This window comes from Salvelinus alpinus, chromosome 18 (genome assembly GCF_045679555.1).
Source record: "Salvelinus alpinus chromosome 18, SLU_Salpinus.1, whole genome shotgun sequence".
Taxonomy (NCBI): Eukaryota; Metazoa; Chordata; class Actinopteri; order Salmoniformes; family Salmonidae; genus Salvelinus; species Salvelinus alpinus.
In genome coordinates, this window is record NC_092103.1 from 51,422,972 (window position 1) to 51,442,222 (window position 19,251).

General features: G+C 47.5%; 1 protein-coding gene across 2 annotated transcripts; it reads left to right on the forward strand.

Annotated features, from left to right (window-relative positions):
* The first annotated feature begins 433 nt into the window (after positions 1-433).
* Positions 434-18,976, forward strand: LOC139544448 (phospholipid phosphatase-related protein type 1-like). 2 transcript variants are annotated; one of them, XM_071351559.1, is made up of 8 exons: positions 434-613; positions 4,474-4,571; positions 7,366-7,554; positions 10,414-10,546; positions 11,192-11,442; positions 11,649-11,825; positions 13,342-13,473; positions 18,188-18,976. In XM_071351559.1, exons 2-8 carry the CDS (start codon positions 4,512-4,514, stop codon positions 18,218-18,220), a joined length of 975 nt encoding a protein of 324 aa, XP_071207660.1. In that variant the 5' UTR covers positions 434-613; positions 4,474-4,511; the 3' UTR covers positions 18,221-18,976. The 2 variants fall into 2 exon arrangements, with proteins under 2 accessions (XP_071207660.1, XP_071207659.1); XM_071351558.1 differs by lacking the exons at positions 434-613; positions 4,474-4,571 and having other exon boundaries at positions 7,252-7,554.
* Positions 18,977-19,251: the final 275 nt, after the last annotated feature.

Consider the following 19,251-nt stretch of genomic DNA (forward strand, 5'->3'; position numbering starts at 1 on the left):
AATGGGGACAGGGTTAGTTGGTATAGTGGGGAGGTTTTAATGGGTGCGGGGTTAGTTGGTAGGGAGGTTTTAATGGGGACAGGGTTAGTTGGTATAGTGGGGAGATTTTAATGGGGACAGGGTTAGTTGGTATAGTGGGGAGGTTTTAATGGGTGTAGGGTTAGTTGGTAGTGAGGTTTAATGGGTGTAGGAAGAGTGGGGAGATTAGTTGGAAGGGCAGTGTTTCTTCCCTTTCCCTGTCCTTTTTGTGTCACAAAGTGCAATGAATTCACACTCTAGAACAGTAGGTAAAAAACACAGGGCAAGATAAGAGAAATAGATGAATAGGAAGGCCCTGTCCGGCCTCACTCTCCACTACAGCAGGTGGCGGTGTACGCACCTTTCAGTTGGTTGCGATCCGCCAAATTTAAAGAATACACTTTTGACTCCTCCCAGTTCTGTGTGCCGTTGCGAGGGGTACTTGATGGTATTCTCATCACCCATCTCAGAGCAGACACTGTAGCGCTGAAACGGTGGTTAACAATATGGAGTAGCATGCACGCGTTTGGGCATTATTTTCTTCCATTCCTTTTGATGGATCTGAACGTTCATTGGAATATACGTTCATCACACGGTAAGTTCTCCGTGATGCAGTCGGTGGCAGCCACGGCCACTCGTTGAGAAATAGACAAATTGTTGTTGCTACTCGCCTATTCAGCTATTGTCTTGCTTCTCACAGCGTCTACGGGTCGATAGGCTCATATACTGTGGCTGAGCGCAATGGGGAATTGGTTCCGACATTGCTGGAGTGTTCATTTGTATTTCAGCCGATTAAATATAGCCAGTGTTACTTTGTTGCAATGGTCAGTGCTGAGAATGAAGCCACACGTTGCGGAGGGAGGACCGGATGATACTATCATGCTCCTCCGAGGGTCATTTAATTATTTAAACGGTCTTTTACCAGGGAGGATCCATAAACTCAGACTGACACCTGTCACTCTGGAACTCATTTAGGCCGTGATTGTTGTATAATTACCTCACCGTCCTCGAGTTTCATGCTTTGAGTTATTTACCGAGCTGAGAGAGAGAGTAGCCTAATCATTCATGGACATCATTTGTTCGCCATTAGTAGAATCGCGAGCATGGTTGGTGATACAGACAATTTGCTTGTCTGTGTGTCATTCCAGTGGCCTTTGGTTGTGGTCTGGGGCCGTATGTATCAAGTGTCTCAGAGTAGGAGGGCTGATTTAGGATAAATCAGAATAAGATGACATAGACAGGGTGACGTTATCCTCCTCTGATCTCCCTGTGAACTCCAACCTGATGGCACATGATGCCACACATAGCCTCCCACACCCCAACTCTACAGCTTCCTCCCACACCCCAGCTCAACACCCCAACTCTACAGCTTCCTCCCACACCCCAGCTCCACAACCCAACTCCACAGCGTCCTCCCACACCCCAACTCCACAGCGTCCTCCCACACCCCAACTCCACAGCGTCCTCCCACACCCCAACTCCACAGCGTCCTCCCACACCCCAACTCCACAGCGTCCTCCCACACCCCAACTCCACAGCGTCCTCCCACACCCCAACTCCACAGCGTCCTCCCACACCCCAACTCCACAGCGTCCTCCCACACCCCAACTCCACAGCGTCCTCCCACACCCCAGCTCCACAGCGTCCTCCCACACCCCAGCTCCACAGCGTCCTCCCACACCCCAGCTCCACAGCGTCCTCCCACACCCCAGCTCCACAGCGTCCTCCCACACCCCAACTCCACAGCGTCCTCCCACACCCCAACTCCACAGCGTCCTCCCACTCCACAGCGTCCTCCCACACCCCAGCTCCACAGCGTCCTCCCACACCCCAGCTCCACAGCGTCCTCCCACACCCCAGCTCCACAGCGTCCTCCCACACCCCAACTCCACAGCGTCCTCCCACACCCCAACTCCACAGCGTCCTCCCACACCCACAGCGTCCTCCCACACCCACAGCGTCCTCCCACACCCCAGCTCCACAGCGTCCTCCCACACCCCAACTCCACAGCGTCCTCCCACACCAACTCCACAGCGTCCTCCCACACCAACTCCACAGCGTCCTCCCACACCAACTCCACAGCGTCCTCCCACACCAACTCCACAGCGTCCTCCCACACCAACTCCACAGCGTCCTCCCACACCCACAGCGTCCTCCCACACCCACAGCGTCCTCCCACACCCACAGCGTCCTCCCACACCCACAGCGTCCTCCCACACCAACTCCACAGCGTCCTCCCACACCCACAGCGTCCTCCCACACCCACAGCGTCCTCCCACACCCACAGCGTCCTCCCACACCCACAGCGTCCTCCCACACCCACAGCGTCCTCCCACACCCACAGCGTCCTCCCACACCCACAGCGTCCTCCCACACCCACAGCGTCCTCCCACACCCACAGCGTCCTCCCACACCCCAACTCCACAGCGTCCTCCCACACCCCAGCTCCACAGCGTACCCCAGGTACGCGCCCCCTGGTACGCCCCGTCCACGCCCCGCCCACGGTACGCCCCCCCCCCCCCCCCTGGTACGCCCCGGCCACGGTTCAAACAAACACGTAGCATCAGAACTATGAAGTCAGTTTTAATGATGAATTGAATAAAATCACCAACTCTTTACATATCTCGTTTCTCATATGACACAGCGTTCACATATGTATTCCATTAACTAATCAAGCTCCACACAAACAGACATCAATGACGCACACACATGATCACATGAATCATTAGAATATTACTTAGGATTCTGTATTAGTAATGCGGTGGTATAAAATGTTGTTAATGGGTGAACTGTAAACTCCAGTGGGCGTTTGAGATGAGTTTAGAAACGCAGGTTTTTCAGCGTGTTTAGAACTGTTTGCATGTTCATTATAGAACTATAGAACGTGTTCATTTTGAAACATTATTTTTTTTTTTTTAATTCCTAATTTAAGATTAGTACAGATTTTCTCAGGGGACCCCACATGGAGCCTAAAGCCCCCACTTTGGGAACCACTGTAACCTCTCTGCTTGTTTCCTCTTCCTTCCACTCTTCACCTCTCCTCCTCTCCTCTTCCCCCGCTCTTTACCAACTCTCTCCTCTTCCCCCGCTCTTTACCAACTCTCCCCTCTTCCTCTGCTCTTTACCAACTCTCCCCTCTTCCTCTGCTCTTTACCAACTCTCTCCTCTTCCTCCGCTCTATACCAACTCTCTCCTCTTCCCCCGCTCTATACCATCTCTCTCCTCTTCCCCCGCTCTATAACAACTCTCTCCTCTTCCCCCGCTCTTTACCAACTCTCTCCTCTTCCCCCGCTCTTTACCAACTCTCCCCTCTTCCCCCGCTCTTTACCAACTCTCTCCTCTTCCCCCGCTCTTTACCAACTCTCCCCTCTTCCCCCGCTCTTTACCAACTCTCCCCTCTTCCCCCGCTCTATACCAACTCTCCCCTCTTCCCCCGCTCTTTACCAACTCTCCCCTCTTTACCAACTCTCCCCTCTTTACCAACTCTCCCCTCTTCCCCCGCCCTTTACCAACTCTCTCCTCTTCCCCCGCCCTTTACCAACTCTCCCCTCTTTACCAACTCTCCCCTCTTTACCAACTCTCTCCTCTTCCCCCCTCTTTACCAACTCTCCCCTCTTCCCCCGCTCTTTACCAACTCTCCCCTCTTTACCAACTCTCCCCTCTTCCCCCGCTCTTTACCAACTCTCCCCTCTTTACCAACTCTCTCCTCTTCCCCCGCTCTTTACCAACTCTCCCCTCTTTACCAACTCTCCCCTCTTCCCCCGCTCTTTACCAACTCTCCCCTCTTTACCAACTCTCTCCTCTTCCCCCGCTCTATACCAACTCTCCCCTCTTTACCAACTCTCCCCTCTTCCCCCGCTCTTTACCAACTCTCTCCTCTTCCCCCGCTCTATACCAACTCTCCCCTCTTCCCCCGCTCTATACCAACTCTCCCCTCTTCCCCCGCCCTTTACCAACTCTCCCCTCTTCCCCCGCCCTTTACCAACTCTCTCCTCTTCCCCCGCCCTTTACCAACTCTCTCCTCTATACCAACTCTCCCCTCTTCCCCCGCCCTTTACCAACTCTCTCCTCTTCCCCCCTCTTTACCAACTCTCTCCTCTTCCCCCCTCTTTACCAACTCTCTCTTCTATACCAACTCTCCCCTCTTCCCCCGCCCTTTACCAACTCTTTTGTCAGTGCTCAGAGATGAGTCTATTTGCCAACCCTGTTTGTATATAACACATGTACTTTATGCAGCCAGTGTTTTTTGAATGTTTAAACCTGTATTGTAGTTTCACTGTGCGTTGTCCAGTCACCCTCTCTCCTATTACATTGTGTTTAGTCTTTTTCTGGAATCAGTTCATGGTTTGAAATTGACTCCTCTTGGAGTCAATTCCAGACTCCAGGAACTTAGGAATGGGAATCAGAATGGACTCCCAATATTTCATGATTTTAACAGTCCTTCATCTCCTGTAGACTGAGATCCAGACTGATACGTTCCTTGCTGAGACAACATGGCTTCTGACAACACCCAGCGCAGTTACTCCATCATCCCCTGTTTTATCTTCGTAGAGGTAAGTGTGTCTGTCTCTGGTGTTACCTAATAACAGGTAGTACAGTGATCTTAGAGGTGTCAGTCTGTCTGGTGTTACCTAATAACAGGTAGTACAGTGATCTTAGAGGTAAGACTGTCTGTCATGTGGAACTCTCATAGAGACCAAAGAGGAGTTTTGTAAAAAAACAAACTTCCATGTAATGCTAATATTGTCCTCACATCAATTTAGTTGACCAAGAACCTTTCCGATGAAACCAGGTGAATTCCTTCCTCCACGTCTTCTACACACTTTCAGGATTCACTTGTGAGGCCATGTGCTAAACAGAGGGAGTAAGGTAGTGTAGTAAGCAACCAAAGATGTCAAGAATAAAAGTAGCAGCCTACAATAAGGGGAAAAGCTCCAGGTAGAAATACACTTCATCTAGTCCTTGGCCTGGATCCTCATCTGACTGTGGTGCAGGTCCTGTTGTTCTTCACAATACCGTCTCTGGTAAACACACACTATATCAAATAACATCTATGTTTATTTGTCACATGCACAGGATACAGAAGGTGTAAATGGTACAGTGAAATGGTTACTTGCATAGCAGCAATATCAACATTTAAAAAGTGTCAAGAGATAAATATTAGCTGACTCTTACCCAGACACACTTGTCTAAATTGATGGGTCATGTGAAAGAAATGCTGTAACCCCCAGCCACATCTATCTTTGGTTGTGGTTAGACACACAGTCTGCTACATTATTTGGGTTCTCCCTGATGTTGTCTCTCCAGCTGGTGATCATGGCAGGGACCGTCCTCCTGACCTACTACTTTGAGTTAAGTCAGGTTGTATTTAGGTTAGGGTTCCAGTCTGATCTCTCCCTGATGTTGTCTCTCCAGCTGGTGATCATGGCAGGGACCGTCCTCCTGACCTACTACTTTGAGTTAAGTCAGGTTGTATTTAGGTTAGGGTTCCAGTCTGATCTCTCCCTGATGTTGTCTCCAGCTGGTGATCATGGCAGGGACCGTCCTCCTGACCTACTACTTTGAGTTAAGTCAGGTTGTATTTAGGTTAGGGTTCCAGTCTGATCTCTCCCTGATGTTGTCTCTCCAGCTGGTGATCATGGCAGGGACCGTCCTCCTGACCTACTACTTTGAGTTAAGTCAGGTTGTATTTAGGTCAGGGTTCCAGTCTGATCTCTCCCTGATGTTGCCTCTCCAGCTGGTGATCATGGCAGGGACCGTCCTCCTGACCTACTACTTTGAGTTAAGTCAGGTTGTATTTAGGTTAGGGTTCCAGTCTGATCTCTCCCTGATGTTGTCTCCAGCTGGTGATCATGGCAGGGACCGTCCTCCTGACCTACTACTTTGAGTTAAGTCAGGTTGTATTTAGGTTAGGGTTCCAGTCTGATCTCTCCCTGATGTTGTCTCCAGCTGGTGATCATGGCAGGGACCGTCCTCCTGACCTACTACTTTGAGTTAAGTCAGGTTGTATTTAGGTTAGGGTTCCAGTCTGATCTCTCCCTGATGTTGTCTCTCCAGCTGGTGATCATGGCAGGGACCGTCCTCCTGACCTACTACTTTGAGTTAAGTCAGGTTGTATTTAGGTTAGGGTTCCAGTCTGATCTCTCCCTGATGTTGTCTCCAGCTGGTGATCATGGCAGGGACCGTCCTCCTGACCTACTACTTTGAGTTAAGTCAGGTTGTATTTAGGTTAGGGTTCCAGTCTGATCTCTCCCTGATGTTGTCTCCAGCTGGTGATCATGGCAGGGACCGTCCTCCTGACCTACTACTTTGAGTTAAGTCAGGTTGTATTTAGGTTAGGGTTCCAGTCTGATCTCTCCCTGATGTTGTCTCCAGCTGGTGATCATGGCAGGGACCGTCCTCCTGACCTACTACTTTGAGTTAAGTCAGGTTGTATTTAGGTTAGGGTTCCAGTCTGATCTCTCCCTGATGTTGTCTCTCCAGCTGGTGATCATGGCAGGGACCGTCCTCCTGACCTACTACTTTGAGTTAAGTCAGGTTGTATTTAGGTTAGGGTTCCAGTCTGATCTCTCCCTGATGTTGTCTCTCCAGCTGGTGATCATGGCAGGGACCGTCCTCCTGACCTACTACTTTGAGTTAAGTCAGGTTGTATTTAGGTTAGGGTTCCAGTCTGATCTCTCCCTGATGTTGTCTCTCCAGCTGGTGATCATGGCAGGGACCGTCCTCCTGACCTACTACTTTGAGTTAAGTCAGGTTGTATTTAGGTTAGGGTTCCAGTCTGATCTCTCCCTGATGTTGTCTCTCCAGCTGGTGATCATGGCAGGGACCGTCCTCCTGACCTACTACTTTGAGTTAAGTCAGGTTGTATTTAGGTTAGGGTTCCAGTCTGATCTCTCCCTGATGTTGTCTCTCCAGCTGGTGATCATGGCAGGGACCGTCCTCCTGACCTACTACTTTGAGTTAAGTCAGGTTGTATTTAGGTTAGGGTTCCAGTCTGATCTCTCCCTGATGTTGTCTCTCCAGCTGGTGATCATGGCAGGGACCGTCCTCCTGACCTACTACTTTGAGTTAAGTCAGGTTGTATTTAGGTTAGGGTTCCAGTCTGATCTCTCCCTGATGTTGTCTCTCCAGCTGGTGATCATGGCAGGGACCATCCTCCTGACCTACTACTTTGAGTTAAGTCAGGTTGTATTTAGGTTAGGGTTCCAGTCTGATCTCTCCCTGATGTTGTCTCTCCAGCTGGTGATCATGGCAGGGACCGTCCTCCTGACCTACTACTTTGAGTTAAGTCAGGTTGTATTTAGGTTAGGGTTCCAGTCTGATCTCTCCCTGATGTTGTCTCTCCAGCTGGTGATCATGGCAGGGACCGTCCTCCTGACCTACTACTTTGAGCTGACCGACACGTTCGGCATCCACGTCCAGGGGTTCTTCTGCAACGATGCTGACCTGATGAAGCCGTACCCCGGGGTGGACGAGAGCAGCTTCATCCCTCCCCTCATCCTCTACTGCGTGGTCGCCGCTGTTCCCACCACCATCGTGAGTACCTAGGTTACTGACTGACTCTCTGTCTATCTTGCTGGCTCTGGATCTTTCTCGCTTTTTCTTCCTCTCTCTTCCTCTCTCTTTGCCCACTCTCTCTCCTCTCTCTCTCCTCTTTCTCTCTCTTTGCCCACTCTCTCCTCTCTCTCTCTCTCTCTCTTTCTCTCTCTTTGCCCACTCTCTCTCCTCTTTCTCTCTGCCCACTCTCTCTCTGTCACAATAAGTGGCTTGGCTCCCATCGCCATCTTGAATACAGTAACTGTTTCTCTGTCTGATTTCTTCTCGCTATCTTGCTTTCTCAGTACATCATCTCACATTATCCTCCATTATCTTTTTTATATTATATATTTAATGAAGAGATATATCCTACTGATGTAGGCTCTTAATTTGATCACTCTTTTGTTGTTGAAATTTCCTGTATTTGAGTTTTAAGGTTTCTGAAGTATGTAATTTCCACTTTTTTTTTTACATTTCAGACTTGATTTCCCCTTCTGAAAAATGTATTAAGGATTATTCTGGTTCGAATTAAGATCCTGCATCTGTATTAATTACAGATCAAATGCTCCCATTAGCCTCATTTCCACTGAAATATTGATTTCTAGGTTTAATTATGACTGCTAGATTCACTGGAGGAAAAAAACGATGGTTTTTGAAGTCACTGAGGCACTGACACTGTTTCATTAGTTCAGAGAACGAACACTAGATGACACTGTAGATCTACAGTTCGGCAGCAGCCATAGCAGCTCTACATGCCTGTCTCTGGTGCCAACACAGGCTGAACCTTTTATTTAACTAGGCAAGTCATTTAAGATTAACATCTTATTTACAATGACAGCCTACCGGGGAACAGGTTAACTGCCTTGTTCAGGGGCAGAACGACAGTTTATTTATTTTTTTACCTTGTCAGCTCTGGGATTTGATCCAGCAACCTTTCGGTTACTGACCCAACGCTCTAACCACTAGGCCAGGACTGTGATATGTAGTCTTACCAGGACTGTGATATGTAGTCTTACCAGGACTGTGATATGGTTGTTCCACCTAGTTAACTAAGTCACTCTGGATAGGGGCGTCTGCTAAATGACTAAAATGTAACTATAACAGTACTCTGGATTGGAGGTGTTAATTGGTCTTGTGTGGTTCAGTTGGTAGACCATAATGATCAGGATCTAGGATCGTGGGTTTGATTCCCACCGAGGTCACCCACATGAAAATGCATGACTAAGTCGCTTAGGATAGAAGTGTCTGCTAAATAGTATATATTACTACCTTGGCCGCCCAGGCTGGGTGGTGCTGGGCGCTGGGTGGGTGGTGCTGGGCGCTGGGTGGGTGGTGCTGGGGGCTGGGTGGGTGGGGCTGGGTGGGTGGGGCTGGGTGGGTGGTGCTGGGTGGTGGTGCTGGGTGGGTGGTGCTGGCTGGGTGGTGCTGGGGGCTGGGTGGGTGGTGCTGGGGGCTGGGTGGGTGGTGCTGGGTGGTGGGGCTGGGGGCTGGGTGGTGCTGGGTGCCATTATTTAAAGTGACTAGTGATACCTTTTTTTTTTAAATCAATTTTATTAAAGTGGCCAGTGATTTGAGTCTGTTTGTTGGCAGCAGCCTCTCAATGTTAGTGATGGCTGTTTAACAGTCTGATGGTCTGGAGATAGAAGCTGTTTTTCAGTCTCTCGGTCCCTGCTTTGATGCACCTGTACTGACCTCGCCTTCTGGATAATAGAGGGGTGAACAGGCAGTGGCTCGGGTGGTTGTTGTCCTTGATGATCTTTATGGACTTCCTGTGACATCGGGTGGTGTAGGTGTCCTGGAGGGCAGGTAGTTTGCCCCCAGTAATACGTTGGGCAGACCTCACTACCCTCTGGAGAGCCTTGCAGTTGAGGGCGGTGCAGTTGCCGTACCAGGCGGTGATACAGCCCAACAGGATGCTCTCCAGAGGGTAGTGAGGTCTGTCCAATGTATTACTGGGGGCAAACTACCTGCCCTCCAGGACACCTACACCACCCAATGTCACAGGAAGGCCATAAAGATCATCAAGAACAACAACCACCGAGCCACTGCCTGTTCACCCCGCTATCATCCAGAAGGCGAGGTGTGCATCTGTAAAAGTTTGAGGGTTTTAGGTGACAAGGGTTAGGGCTGGGTGTTAATGCTAATTTGTCGGCACATGGACTCTACAAGTTGTCGAAAAGCGTTCCACAGGGCTGCTGGCCCATGTCGACTCCAATGCTTCCCACAGTTGTCAAGTTGGCTGGATGTCCTTTGGGTGGTGGACCATTCTTGATGCACACAGGAAACTGTTGATCGTGAAAAACCCTGCAGCATTGCAGCCTTGACACAAACTGTTGCTCCTGGCACCTACTACCATACCCTGTTCAAAGGCACTGAAATATTTAGTTTTACCCATTCACCCTCTCAGTTATATCAAGGCTTCTTTAACCGGTCTCCTCTCCTTCATCTACACAGTGATTGAAGTGGCTTTAACAAGTGACATCAATAAGGGATCATAGTTTTCACCTGATCTATCTATGCCATGGACAGAGCAGGTTTTCTTAATATTTTGTACAGTCAGTGTTACAATGTGGTCACACTGTCTGTCGTCTTCATCGGGGAGGTTTCCAAGTACAGTGGTTCTTCCTTCCTGCGTACTGCAGCACAGATTGCGTGGTGCCGCAGAATTCACGTTATTTAAGTGGCAGCCATTGTTGCCAGAATGCCGCAATTTACCCCAATCTGACACCATCTACCACAAACCGTCGCGACATAAGCTCCAAATTTTTTTAAAGGAAGAACCACTGTACATCATGAAGTCCACCAGGGTCGAGGTTAGGCTAAATGTGTTAACATTACCATGTATCTGTCTGTCGTCAGATCTTCATCGGGGAGGTTTCCATGTACATCATGAAGTCCACACGGGCGGTGCTCCTAACCCAGGAGAAGACCATGGTGACGGGGGAGTGCTGCTACCTGAACCCCCTCATCAGGAGAGTCATCAGGTTTATTGGTTAGTTATTGGTGACCTACTGGTCATGTCAGTGGTGTTACTTGTATATTACATGTTGACCGTAGTTACATGTTGAGTAGCCAACTCTTAGCAAACTATTTTATAGTATCTTTTTAAATGTAAAAAAAAATGTCATTTAGCTGACTCTCTTATCCATAGCGACTTACAGCAGCAATTAGGTTTAAGTGCCTTGTTCAAGGGCACGTTGACAGATTTTTCACTTAGTCGGCTCTGGGATTTGAACCAGCAACCTTTCAGTTACTGGCCCGCCGTGTCACAGTGCTCAATGACACCGTGTTACACTACGTATGTGTTAAAATGCATCCCAAAATAGCACTGTATTCCTTATTTAGTACACTACTTTCACCAGTGCACACAGGGCCCTGGTCAAAAGTAGTTCACCGTATAGGGATTGTGGTTCCATTTGGGACATAGCCCAGCCCATTGTTCTCCGTCTCTCCCTTCAGAACACAGGACCCCCAGACAGAGGGGCAGCGCCAGGCTCAGAGAATTACAATACTAAGGGCAGATAATAAGGCATATTTCATGAACATTGGAAATGAAGCATTTAGTTTCATGTGTCTCTGTATCTTTTCCCTCTCTCTCTCTGCGTCTCTCTGTCTCACTGTCTCTCTCTCTCTCCAGGTGTGTTTGCGTTTGGTCTGTTTGCGACAGACATCTTTGTAAACGCGGGGCAGGTGGTGACGGGCAACCTGGCGCCGTACTTCCTGTCTGTGTGTAAGCCCAACTACACCGGCACCGAGTGTCGCTTCAACCACCAGTTCATCTCCAACGGTAACGTCTGTACCGGTAGCCCGGTCATCGTGGAGAAGGCTCGACGCTCCTTCCCTTCCAAAGACGCCTCGCTCAGCGTCTACTCCGCTGTCTATGTCACGGTGAGTATTACTGTCAGCAGCGTAGTCGTATTGAATGTAGTCAGTGTTACACAGCTCTCTGTGTGTACTCCGCTGTCTACGTCACTGTGAGTACTGCTGGAACTGTCCCAACTTTATTATTATGATGAGGATGATGATGGATACATTTGCTTGGGCAGACGCCATAGAGACAGTCCTACCTCTCATCATGTCTCTCCCTGTTCCAGATGTACATCACTAGCACCATAAAGACTAAGAGTAGTCGCCTGGCCAAACCGGTGCTGTGCCTGGGTACCCTGTGTACAGCCTTCCTCGCCGGGCTCAACCGGGTCTCGGAGTACCGGAACCACTGTTCTGATGTCATCGCTGGGTTCATCCTTGGTAGCTGTATTGCTCTCTTCCTGGTGAGGACTAACGGACGTTTTTATCTGGTTGTGTTGATCTCTTTTAGCACACAATGGGAGCTGATCTTCCTGGTGAGGATGTCTTGTATTCTTATTGGTCAAAATCTTCCTCAGCATCTAAATGGTTCCCACTGGCAATGTTCCCTCTAAGCTGCGTGCAGAAGAAATATCAGCCCGCGCAGAGAAGCACGAGATTGAACTTCACTCAACTTTTTACAGTTTTCCCCCTTAGTTAATTAACACTATCAATGTTTCCCTTTACTGTGGGAATTGTGATCAAAGCAATATTAGCCACTTTCAATGTAACATACCAAAACAAAATGAAATTTGCAAGATTTAGTACGCAAAGCAAACTGTAAGAGATATTTTTTTGCATTGACATGCAGGACTTTACTCAGACTGGTGCACCATATCCAGTCAGAGCAGCAGTAAGCCTATATGCAAATAGACCATTGCCATATATGGATCTGTCCCTTTCACTTTGAACTGGACTGTGTTTACAGCATGAGCGGTCGTGAGTAGATGCACTTGTTTTGAGATCATAGTGAGAGCTGCATGTAGCCACCTGGGCACATTTTGTTCATATTATTTGCTAGTTAGTGAGTTATTAGTCCAGTTATAGATAAGGGAGTGATTGCTTCCTACAAGAGCACAAAACGTGTACATTTCTAGACATCTTTGAAAAGCGAGTCAGGTAAATAGCTTTTTTTTTCTCTTAAAGGGGCAGTGTTGTATTTTGAGACAGTGTTGAATAAGCTAAGTAGTCAATAGGCAGAGGTTTGTATAATTTGTCTGATTCTCTGTAATAATGGTATGGGGATAATAATGCATTTTCATTTTAACAACACAACATTTTCAGTCACCTCCTTGTCTGAAGGACAAGTGGATTAACAGGTTAATGTCAAGACCTGCATGTTTATTTCAAAAGTCTCATTGAATGTAGGTCTACATTGAACACCACACATTGGCTGCTACTGTAGGCTGAATGATACAACAGCTATTTCCATGTTCAAATGTTATGGGAGGCATTTCTCCATTGTTTTTGATGGGATGCCTCTCTGGTAGGCCACTGATAGGTCACTCTGGTAGACCTACATTATGATCAAATAGCCACAGTAGCCTTCTTGAACACTGTTAAAACTGTAACTTAAAGCAGGTACAACCTCAATGTGTACAGTAAACTCACACTGGAAGTTGCACAGCATTTTTCAAGATGTTGAAGTGTCAGCAGACATGAAATTTGCTCATTGCCAAAATAATTGAGTTGAAACATTGCCCACCGGTGAATTAGATAAATGGATCAAATGTATTGATTGGCCAGTGGCTCTTCTCTTGGATATTCTTCTTTGCTGTAGTCATGGAAATGGGATCATGGTATTTGTAATGTGTGTAACATGGAGTCTGTAACATGGAATGTGTAACGTGTGTAACCCTGGGAACCCTAATACTGTTCAGCCTTTTGCTCTGTGACGTTTTCATGTCAGGGGATGTTTCAGTGACGCTGTGTCTCCTTCAGGGGATCTGTGTGGTGAACAACTTTAAAGGAGCTCGCTCCACCCCTGCCAAACAGAAGAGTGAAGATTACCGTGGTCTCCCCCTAATGACCTTCCCCCGCATCCAGAGCCCCCTGGAGACACTCAGCGCACAGGTAACCACTTAACACTGCTGTTCAATAATACTGCACAGGTAACCACTTAACACTGCTGTTCAATATTACTGCACACTTAACACTGCTGTTCAATAATACTGCACAGGTATCCACTTAACACTGCTGTTCAATAATACTGCACAGGTAATTACCCACTTAACACTGCTGTTCAATAATACTGCACAGGTAATTACCCACTTAACACTGCTGTTCAATAATACTGCACAGGTATCCACTTAACACTACTGTTCAATAATACTGCACAGGTAACCACTTAACACTGCTGTTCAATAATACTGCACAGGTAACCACTTAACACTGCTGTTCAATAATACTGCACAGGTATCCACTTAACACTGCTGCTCAATAATACTGCACAGGTAACCACTTAACTCTGCTGTTCAATAATACTGCACAGGTAATTAACACTACTGTTCAATATTCTCTTGTGTTTTTTGAGGTGGAACGACTCCACAATCCTATGACTATACCATACTACTGACATGTACAGTCGTATAGTATATATAGAGGTACTGGACAGTCGTGGCCAGAGGTTTTGAGAATGACACAAATATTAATTTTCACAAAGTCTGCTGCATCAGTTTGTATGATGGCAATTTGCATATACTCCAGAATGTTATGAAGAGTGATCAGATGAATTGCAAAGTCCCTCTTTGCCATGCAAATGAACTGAATCCCTAAAAAAAAAATTCCAGTGCATTTCAGCCCTGCCACAAAAGTACCAGCTAACATCATGTCAGTGATTCTCTCGTTAACACAGGTGTGAGTGTTGAGGAGGACAAGGCTGGAGATCACTCTGTCATGCTGATTGAGTTCAAATAACAGACTGGAAGCTTCAAAAGGAGGGTGGTGCTTGGAATCATTGTTCTTCCTCTGTCAACCATGGTTACATGCAAGGAAACACGTGCTGTCATCATTGCTTTGCACAAAAAGGGCTTCATAAGCAAGGATATTGCTGCCAGTAAGATTGCACCTAAATCAACCAATTTATCTGATAATCAAGAACTTCAAGGAGAGCGGTTCAATTGTTGTGAAGATGGCTTCAGGGCGCCCAAGAAAGTCCAGCAAGCGCCAGGACCGTCTCCTAAAGTTGATTCAGCCGTGGGATCGGGGCACCACCAGTACAGAGCTTGCTCAGGAATGGTAACAGGCAGGTGTGAGTGCATCTGCACGCACAGTGAGGCAAAGACTTTTGGAGGATGGCCTGGTTTCAAGAAGGGCAGCAAAGAAGCTACTTCTCCAGGAAAACCACAGGGACAGACTGATATTCTGCAAAAGGTACAGGGATTGGACTGCTGAGGACTGGGGTAAAGACATTTTCTCTGATGAATCCCCTTTCCGATTGTTTGGGGCATCCGGAAAAAAGCTTGTCCGGAGAAGACGAGGTGAGCGCTACCATCAGTCCTGTGTCATGCCAACAGTAAAACATCCTGAGACCATTCATGTGTGGGGTTGCTTCTCAGCCAAGGGAGTGAGCTCACTCACAATTTTGCCTAAGAACACAGCCATGAATAAAGAATGTTACCAACACATCCTCAGAGAGCAACTTCTCCCAACCATCCAGGAACAGTTTGGTGACGAACAATGCCTTTTCCAGCATGATGGAGCACCTTGCCATAAGGCAAAAGTGATAACTAAGTGGCTCGGGGAACAAAACATCGATATTTTGGGTCCATGTTCAGGAAACTCCCCAGACCTTAATCCCATTGAGAACTTGTGGTCAATCCTCAAAAGGCGGGTGGACAAACAAAAACCCACAAATTCTGACAAACTCCAAGCATTGATTATGCAAGAATGGGCTGCCATCAGTCAGGATGTGGCCCAGAAGTTAATTGACAGCACGCCAGGGCGGATTGCAGAGGTCTTGAAGAAGAAGGGTCAACACTGCAAATATTGACTCTTTGCATCAACTTCATGTCATTGTCAATAAAAGCATTTGATACTTATGAAATACTTTTAATTATACTTCAGTATTCCATAGTAACATCTGACAAAAATATCTAAAGACACTGAAGCAGCAAACTTTGTGGAAATTAATATTTGTGTCATTGACTGTTTACTCACAACATGTCCTTAAAACACAACAGACTTTTCCCTCCACGTCTATCAACACTATATTTACTATTCAGCTACTGTTCCGAGGCCGTCGCCCGCTTTACTATTCAGCTACTGTTCCGAGGCCGTCGCCCGCTTTACTATTCAGCTACTGTTCCGAGGCCGTCGCCCGCTTTACTATTCAGCTACTGTTCCGAGGCCGTCGCCCGCTTTACTATTCAGCTACTGTTCCGAGGCCGTCGCCCGCTTTACTATTCAGCTACTGTTCCGAGGCCGTCGCCCGCTTTACTATTCAGCTACTGTTCCGAGGCCGTCGCCCGCTTTACTATTCAGCTACTGTTCCGAGGCCGTCGCCCGCTTTACTATTCAGCTACTGTTCCGAGGCCGTCGCCCGCTTTACTATTCAGCTACTGTTCCGAGGCCGTCGCCCGCTTTACTATTCAGCTACTGTTCCGAGGCCGTCGCCCGCTTTACTATTCAGCTACTGTTCCGAGGCCGTCGCCCGCTTTACTATTCAGCTACTGTTCCGAGGCCGTCGCCCGCTTTACTATTCAGCTACTGTTCCGAGGCCGTCGCCCGCTTTACTATTCAGCTACTGTTCCGAGGCCGTCGCCCGCTTTACTATTCAGCTACTGTTCCGAGGCCGTCGCCCGCTTTACTATTCAGCTACTGTTCCGAGGCCGTCGCCCGCTTTACTATTCAGCTACTGTTCCGAGGCCGTCGCCCGCTTTACTATTCAGCTACTGTTCCGAGGCCGTCGCCCGCTTTACTATTCAGCTACTGTTCCGAGGCCGTCGCCCGCTTTACTATTCAGCTACTGTTCCGAGGCCGTCGCCCGCTTTACTATTCAGCTACTGTTCCGAGGCCGTCGCCCGCTTTACTATTCAGCTACTGTTCCGAGGCCGTCGCCCGCTTTACTATTCAGCTACTGTTCCGAGGCCGTCGCCCGCTTTACTATTCAGCTACTGTTCCGAGGCCGTCGCCCGCTTTACTATTCAGCTACTGTTCCGAGGCCGTCGCCCGCTTTACTATTCAGCTACTGTTCCGAGGCCGTCGCCCGCTTTACTATTCAGCTACTGTTCCGAGGCCGTCGCCCGCTTTACTATTCAGCTACTGTTCCGAGGCCGTCGCCCGCTTTACTATTCAGCTACTGTTCCGAGGCCGTCGCCCGCTTTACTATTCAGCTACTGTTCCGAGGCCGTCGCCCGCTTTACTATTCAGCTACTGTTCCGAGGCCGTCGCCCGCTTTACTATTCAGCTACTGTTCCGAGGCCGTCGCCCGCTTTACTATTCAGCTACTGTTCCGAGGCCGTCGCCCGCTTTACTATTCAGCTACTGTTCCGAGGCCGTCGCCCGCTTTACTATTCAGCTACTGTTCCGAGGCCGTCGCCCGCTTTACTATTCAGCTACTGTTCCGAGGCCGTCGCCCGCTTTACTATTCAGCTACTGTTCCGAGGCCGTCGCCCGCTTTACTATTCAGCTACTGTTCCGAGGCCGTCGCCCGCTTTACTATTCAGCTACTGTTCCGAGGCCGTCGCCCGCTTTACTATTCAGCTACTGTTCCGAGGCCGTCGCCCGCTTTACTATTCAGCTACTGTTCCGAGGCCGTCGCCCGCTTTACTATTCAGCTACTGTTCCGAGGCCGTCGCCCGCTTTACTATTCAGCTACTGTTCCGAGGCCGTCGCCCGCTTTACTATTCAGCTACTGTTCCGAGGCCGTCGCCCGCTTTACTATTCAGCTACTGTTCCGAGGCCGTCGCCCGCTTTACTATTCAGCTACTGTTCCGAGGCCGTCGCCCGCTTTACTATTCAGCTACTGTACTTTTTACAGTGGAGGTCTATCATTTCTTTGTCAGGATATATTTTCTCAGGTTTAGGACGTGCATGAATACACGTCCATTAGCTTTTCCACTGTACATGTAACTGCCAAAATACTGGAAACACGTGAGTAAATGAGGGCTAGAAAGTGTATATTGAAAGCAGTTGCAAGCACCTCACAGTGGTTCCTGAGTTAATTAAGCAATTACAATCCCATCGTGCTTAGGGTTATGTATAAAAATGATGAGTCATTATTTTGGCTACCATGGCTATGCCCCTATAGGATGACAATGTCCCCCATCCACAGGGCACAAGTGGTCACTGAATGGTTTGAGCATGAAAACGATGTAAACCATGGTCGTCAGTGACCAGATCTCAACACAATTGGACACTTATGGGAGTTACTGAAGCCTGAGACAGCGTTTCCTACCACCATCAATAAAACACCAAAATATTGAATCTTTCGTGGATCCCTCCAATAGAGTTCCAGACACTTGTAGAATCTATGCCAAGGTGCATTGAAGCTGTTCTGGCTGGTGGTCTCTATTAAGAGACTTTATTTTGGCAGGTACCTATGCTTTAAAACATTTTGCCTCAATTTAGTTTTCTTAGTAATTCTTAGTTGCTTATGAAATTCTTAACAAAAATGCATCTGTCTTCCAGAATCTTATTTTTGCTCAGCACTGGTTTTGTCAAATTTGGGATATGCATACCACACTCGCTTGCTTTATGTTTGCTGGACCATCAACCACAGTTATAAACCTACATTTTCTGTTTCTTAGAGAATCAAATAAAAAAAAATCCCCCTTCTGTCTTCCAGAACCATTCGGCATCGATGACTGAGGTCACATGACTAGCGGGGACCGAGGGGGGCCAGCACCGGGTCACCTTTGCGTCTCCTCAACACAACTTCTAGGCACAATGTTTTGTACTGTCCTACTACTGTAAAAAAAAGGACAGTATTCTGGTGTAACTAGTTAGAGGCTGATGTTTTGTACATTTTTGTATAAGGGAGTATGTGCTGTAGCCTACCTAACCCTGAAGATGTTACTACTGTAGGTTGTAAAATAATAAGCAGGAAATCTGTGAATCCTCCTGGAACTTTGGGGAAGTTGGTCTGAACTGTATGTCAAGACTTACTTACGCAGTCATTCCTCCTCTCTCTCATCCTGTTTTACATCACAAAGTAAATCTAATATGCAGTATCTAATGTTATTGAAATATTGATGTCATTCTGTGGTATTTGTACAAATACTTCGATCTATTCTGTTTATTGACTAAAGTTTATTTTTATCGCTGTATGAAATATTTTGTCACTTTATTTTTATTTAACTTTTTTTTTTGCCTGCTGTTTTTCAGGAATGTTTTTGGTATTCATCATTTTTTTGTATAGGAAAAAACCGTCTCATTGACTTGGTGTGGTATTGTTTTCCTTCATGGCAGAATACAGACGCTGCCGTTCTCTCAGCATGGAACTAAACAGTTGAACTGTTTAAATAGATATTCCTTATTTGTATAGTGTCTTTCTTTGAAAAATACATATTTATTTAGAAATGCTGCATATATTTTTCTTGATTTGTGAACAAAATAAATAGTCCGTAGCAGAGTATCAATTGTGTGGGCATTTATTCCAAACCTCAACCGTCTTTGTTGGCCTTTATACAACGGGTGGGTCTAATCCTGAATGCTGATTGGTTAAAAGCGCATTCCAGCTGTTGTCTAATCCACAAGTTACCACCGGCTAAATCTATGACGTTAAAATGCCTATTTACTCTGTTCCATCTGACTGCGCAATCCACTCTCATCAGCCCAGCCAGGCAATTTATAAACTTGATTTCTGCAATAAAAGCATCTAGACATTATCTCACATTTCTTTCAGACTAA

Coding starts and splice junctions, on each gene's coding strand:
- LOC139544448 (XM_071351558.1), top strand. CDS start 7,267: ATGGCAGGGACCGTCCTCCTGACCTACTACTTTGAGTTAAGTCAGGTT. Junction 7,555..10,413: donor CCGCTGTTCCCACCACCATC/GTGAGTACCTAG, acceptor GTCTGTCGTCAG/ATCTTCATCGGGGAGGTTTC. Junction 13,474..18,187: donor TGGAGACACTCAGCGCACAG/GTAACCACTTAA, acceptor TCTGTCTTCCAG/AACCATTCGGCATCGATGAC.